Source organism: Seriola lalandi, unplaced genomic scaffold, assembly GCF_002814215.2.
Source record: "Seriola lalandi dorsalis isolate HSWRI2012SDOR001 ecotype SW California unplaced genomic scaffold, Sedor1 jcf7180002054690, whole genome shotgun sequence".
Lineage (NCBI taxonomy): Eukaryota > Metazoa > Chordata > Actinopteri > Carangiformes > Carangidae > Seriola > Seriola lalandi.
The window spans coordinates 245,835-252,091 of record NW_019525243.1 but is presented as its reverse complement, the minus strand read 5'-3'; the positions used below and the strand labels follow the sequence as shown (position 1 = coordinate 252,091).

At 34.6% G+C, this 6,257-nt stretch overlaps 1 protein-coding gene across 1 annotated transcript in view; it reads left to right on the top strand.

Annotated features, from left to right (window-relative positions):
- Positions 1 to 4,323, top strand: part of LOC111667494 (glycerophosphodiester phosphodiesterase 1-like) — an 8,607-nt gene extending 4,284 nt beyond the window's left edge. The window contains exons 4-6 of the mRNA XM_023423212.2: positions 1,427 to 1,519; positions 1,808 to 2,019; positions 2,879 to 4,323. Coding sequence (XP_023278980.1) covers positions 1,427 to 1,519; positions 1,808 to 2,019; positions 2,879 to 3,026 — 453 coding nt within the window. The 3' untranslated portion in view covers positions 3,027 to 4,323. The remainder of the gene's footprint in view (positions 1 to 1,426; positions 1,520 to 1,807; positions 2,020 to 2,878) is intronic.
- The last annotated feature ends 1,934 nt before the right edge of the window (positions 4,324 to 6,257 follow it).

Below are 6,257 nucleotides of genomic sequence, written 5' to 3'. Positions count from 1 at the left end.
GTGCGTGCGCCTAGCAACCAGATAACCAACTCTCCAAGCTCCGCTAGCTTTACATTAGCCGCATGTTAGGTCTTAAATTACATTTAGTTAGGTCTTATATGTAAGTCCATTTACTGCTTCCTTCGTTGCTTTTTTTTTTGTTTTGTTAAAAGAGTGAATGAAGTTGTGACGGTCTCCGCTGAGACAGAGGAGAGGAGAAGCTACTAGCCCTCTCTCGCTGTCACTTCTAGTCGCGTTGCTCTCCTCCCCAGTAATGTTAAATTTAGCACAGAAAGAAACATAATAGTGGTAATTTAAATGGCGGTTCATGGGATTTATTAACCCTAAGGGGTCCCTCTGTCCTTTTTTGGACATTTTCTTCACTTTCATTTTCTTTTTTGATTTGCTGATCATTTTGGCTGTGTTACAGCTGAAGGTATGGATTTCTGCAAGAAAGTTTCTTTTTTACATATTTTTAAAATCTAATGTCAGTTACTGTTACAGGTCTATTATACACTGGTAACACATTTTGTACCCTCTGGTGTTCCTCGCGTCCAAAAAAGGACACACAAAGAAAATGCTATAAAATCATCATATATCAATATTTTTTTCTGCTTTTTTTGCATAAATCTCTTAAACCACTTCAGTTCTGCTCAAACCTATCAAATGTTTATTAGTTTTCGGGATTTTAACCCTTTAAATGCCAGTTTGAAGACATGTCGCCTCTTGTTTTATTAAAAAAAACAACACAGAATATGAGATATTTCCCACATAATACATGATGGAGGGATGTGACATTATTTTATATCAGAGTCTTTTATATCAAGACATTTCTCAAAACCAGAATATGATCAGGGTGACTTTTGAACACTGGAAATAAATCATGTACTCATCCCGGCAGTAGCCCCCGTGGCACTCAAAATTTCCCTGGAATTTTCTAGTTATTATATACTGATATATAAAAGAGGTAACATTTTTTCCTATTAAAAAGACAGATGAAATGTTTGAACTATGTTAAAATGATGCATATGATGATGAACTATTGCACCCTAACTCCTTTTTCCTGTATTTATTTAGATGTGTATGTCTATGTACACTATGTATATGTATATGTACATGTATACAGTGTATGTGGAGCACCTTTCACAAACTGAACAATTTCAACAAATATGCAGTTGCTTTTGAAATGATGACATGGATAAGACTAATTACATGAAGACACGCTCAATGCAGTGATCAGAAACATTTAAGTTACAGCTGTCTGTTTGTACAATGTACAACCAGTCTCAGAAACACTCAGGATACTTCCATTTTTGAGCTTCGACTCTATTAGGAAACACAATTTCCAGTAGCCTCTTCATATAATCACAGTTACACACTGTTCTCTTGTTCTCTTGGTCATTTCCCCCATTTTTATGGAATATTAATACGTTTTCCTCTTTTTCAGGCAGCATCAGTGCTTCATGAGATTTACAAGAAGTTCCCTGCCCTTTACAATTCCAGTGTTGTTTCGTCCTTGGAGCCCAAAGTTATCTACAAGGTAACAAAAATTATGAATAATGAACACAAATTCTAATCATCATCTTTGGACAGTTATTTTAATCTTTTAGAGGAAATTATATTTCCAATGTTTCCAACTTAACAACATTGTACGAATGCAAAATCAATTTTGTCTGAGTCCGTGTCTGCATGTATGTAAAAGGAGCAATGACAGCACCCACTGACTGAAAGTGTTTGTCACATAAATAATCTAAGACAATGCGAGGGCCTGCTTCTAATTTCTAATAAGACAGCTTTTTGTTGACCTCTGACCTCTTCTGATCCACAGATGCGTCAGACTGACCCCAACGTGGTCACGGCCCTGACCCACCGGCCCTGGAGACTGAGTCGCTTTAGTGATGGCACTTCTCGGACCCTGTCAACATCAGGTCAGCTCTGGACGGGGGTTCTCGATGTCTTGTTGGACTGGGCGCACCACCACATCCTGTGGAAACTTTGTGGGGTCTCTGCCATCCTGGTGCAGAAAGACTTCATCTCACTGTAGGTGAAATTAGAAGTGATTTATCCCTGCACTGCACGGCCACAATGATGTGTTTTAATTGTCAGTGTTTAAGATGTTAAGAGGACGCTTCTTTTGTATTTATTTGGTGTATTCATTTAAAAGTAACTTGATAATTAGGAAGAATTGCAATTTGGTTTTCATTTGAATCACTGAAAAGAAATTCATTCAAAACATCAAAAAATCAAGATTCTTTCCATGCAAGAAAATTGCTGTCTTTATAGGTCCACACAGAACTGTTTGTCCAATTTAACCATAGTAACTGCAGAGATCAGTCATGATTGAAAAGCACCAGTGTGTGCTACATCTCTGTAACTGCTGGAGCTGGGGCCTCGAAACTGCAACATTGTTCTGTGCTGTTCAAAATGGTTTCATTTGTTTGGTGTCGAGACATGTCCACACCAGGCCAAACTGGCGATCATGATCCCCTGAGGACTCCCAAGATAAATCCGGGAGTGGTTAAAGGGATAAATACAAAAAAGATATATTTCTGTTGTGCAGCTTGTCTATACTTTTTCTGACTTCCCTCTATTTTTTTTCCTCACAAAATACTGGACAGTTTGACCAATTCACCCTTCAAAAATCCTTCAAATGAAACAATCTGAAAAAGAAAAAATCTAGTTTTTGTTGAACTGCTCACAGCTCATGTCTACAGCAAGACCATAAACTATGATGACAGGTCATAGGTCATTTTTGCTTAATTTAATGGGGTCACAAGCCAAAAGGTTTGGAACCATATCATTCCATATCATGTGTTGTTTGCAACCAAAAATGTGTGGGTGCTGCTCCTTATTGACTGAGCTATATTCTCCTATCTTCCTCCTCCTTTCTCTCACTCAGAGACTATGTTCAGTACTGGGCAGAGCGCGGTGTGGAGGTTGTGGGCTGGACTGTAAACACCGCTGTGGAGAAAGACTACTACCAAAACCAGCTGAAGATTGGCTACATCACTGACAGTTTGCTGGAAGACTGTGATCCTCAATACTGAAGGAATGGTCTATCACACACACACACACACACACACACACACACACACACACACACACACATATACAGCAGTTCAAGACATACAGAGGTGATCAAAACCTCAAAGAAAAAGTAATGTTCCACAGCTTCACAGTGAAGAAAGTAGACATTGGAAACTTTTTGATTGGCCAAAAAAGAAAAAAAAAAATCATGTTTCATATTCACATTCATATTTTCTTGTCTTTTTAATGAACATAAAACACTGAGATATATACAGTAGATTAAGTTTAAATTTAAGGAGGAAGAAAAAAATTTGGTGCTAACCAGCTCTGTAGTGGTAATCGAATAACCCAAGCTTTATAGATATGCATGTATGAAATACTGTAGATTAAGAACACATCATTACCTGTAGCTGGCATACAGGTAATTTCCCTTTAACTCTACAGGCAACCATGAAAGCTAAACTGTAAACCTCCATGTCCTTATCCTACTACCAGCAGCAATACCTCCAGCTCTCCTGGACCAGGGATTAGGATTATGCTAATTTAAAGATCTTTTTTACCTTCTGTGCTGATGTTTGTTGCACCTTTAAGAGACATCAGTGCAAATAGATGTAACGTTAGACATGTTGGCACCATACCAACGCCTGCTATCATGATATTTATTTAATAGCGGATCTCTTGTGAATATTCTACACTGATTACTTGATTGTATGATTGTTCAGAAACTTGCCTGCTGTCATTATGTGCCACAGTTGCACAAATACACTAAAAACTTTGCTGCAAGATATTAAAATGTTGAATGACTCGGCTGTAATGATAGTATAATTTGATTGTATGCTCCAAAGATGTTCTTTTTTGAGGGAAAGTAGACGTTTTAGATGAACTCTGCCATACCTGTGTGACTTGTTTGATAAACACATCATGAATCATCAATGGAGAAGAATAACTCGTTTTCAGTGTCATCCATCCTGCCTGAGAAAGAAATGTTTGACTTAACACTAAAGACCTCTGTACCATATGTACAATCAAATTTCCTTTCAAACATTTCATTTATATTTTCTGTCAATTTTAACATGCCACATAATGATACATTCAAATTTAGAGAAACTGACTAATATCAGACTCAGCCTTAAGAAGCCCACCATAACTTGTCTGTAACTGCAGAATGTAAACTCCAAAGTCCCAGAAACAAAACAAACCAAAAAAGATTTTCCTTTTTGATTTTTTTGTTTCTTGTAGATAAAAGGCTTAACAACCTAATCTTGTTGACAACTTTCTCTGAAATAAAAATTAAATAAAGAAAGAAAGAAATCAACATTTCTCTTGCATTTCCTTCTTTTTTATTTGCTTACACCACATACACCACAGACAAATCATCAAAATATCTAATCTTCCTTGTTTGGCTCTATTCAATTTTTAGAATGTAAAACCAGTTTACAAAACTCATCCACCTCAGTGCCACTTGTTAGTATATAGTTAAGCATGGTTGCATTATAAACAGAGGCGTGTGTGCATAGGCATAGGTTTAGTATCAACATCGGAAGGGACGCAACAATCCCGCTACCCTTCCAAAATGAAAATTAAATTACAAACATGTTACATAAATATAAATCCATCCCAAAGCCTGTCAGTATATGTTCATATTATGAACTTAAATATAAAAGATAGACATGTATGATTAAATTCAAAGAGATATTATTAAGAAAATCAGTGACAAACAGAATTTTAAAAAGGATGTTGTTTCATGAAGATACATTTTCACATATGTTATGAACTTTTGTCTTCATATATCCAGAGGTTTTATATATATATATATATATATATATATATATATATGTATGTCATAATAATATATCTTGTTATATGTGACACATATGGTAACATCACTCTTGATATAGGGACATATATGTTATATGTATAGTCATAGTGACTAAGGCATAAAAACATCATAGTATAGTAAGCCATAAAAAAACACCATAGTATAATGAGGCATGAAAACGTCATAGTATAATACGGAATAAAAAAAAGTGATAGCATATAGTAAGAAAAATAGTAAGGCATATATTCCGCGAAGAAAGGCCCCAGGCCCAGGAAGTCAAAGTATAGTTAGGCATAAATATTCACCGAAAATTAAGCCACAGAAAGTCATGGTTTAGTGATGCATAAAGAAGTCACAGTATAGTGAGTCAGAAAAGTGTCATAGCATAGTATGGCATAAATGATTCACAGTATAGTAAGTCATAAAAACGTCATGGTATAGAAAGGCATTAAAACGTCTTAGGATATTAAGGCATAAAAATTCATAAGAACCTCATATTATAGTAAGACATGAAAAGTCATGAAAACGACATAGTATAGTAAGGCATAAAAAGTCCTAAAAACATCATAGTATAACAATGTATATAAAATCGTTATATATAGTAGGCATAAAAAGGTCATTTTATAGTAAGGCATAAAAATTCATAAAATGTCATAGTATAGTAAGGCATAAAAAGTAAAAAGAATGTCATAGTATAGAAAGGCATAAAACGTCAAAAAAATCATGATAGTATATTAAACCATAAAAGGTCATATAAACGTCATAGTATGGCAAAGCATAAGACAAAATAATATAGTAAGGCATAAAAATGCCAAAAAACATGAAAATATAGTATGGCATAAAAATGCCAAAAAACATGAAAATATAGTATGGCATAAAAATGCCAAAAAACGTCATAGTATAGTTTGGCATAAAACGTCAAAAAAAAATCTTAGTATATTAAGGTATGAAAGGTCATATAAACGTCATAGTATGGCAAGGCATGGGATGAAATAATATAATAAGGAATAAATATGCTAAAAAACATCATAGTACAGTATGGCATAAAACTTCAAAAAATCATCATAGTATATTAAGGCATGAAAGGTCATAAAAAGGTCATAGTATGGCAAGGCATGAGACAAAATAATATAGTAAGGCATAATAATGCCAAAAAACCTCAAAATATAGTATAGCACAAAAATGCCAAAAAACATCATAGTATAGTATGGCATAAAAGTTCATAAAAACGTCATAGTATAGTTTGGCATAAAACATAAAAAAAGATGTTAGTATATTAAGGCATAAAAGGTCATATAAATGTCGTAGTATGGCGATGCATGAGACAAAATAATATAATATGGCATAATAATGCATAAAAAGGTCATTATATAGTATGGCACAAAAATTCCCAAAAACATCATAGTACAGTATGGCATAAAACTTCAAAAAA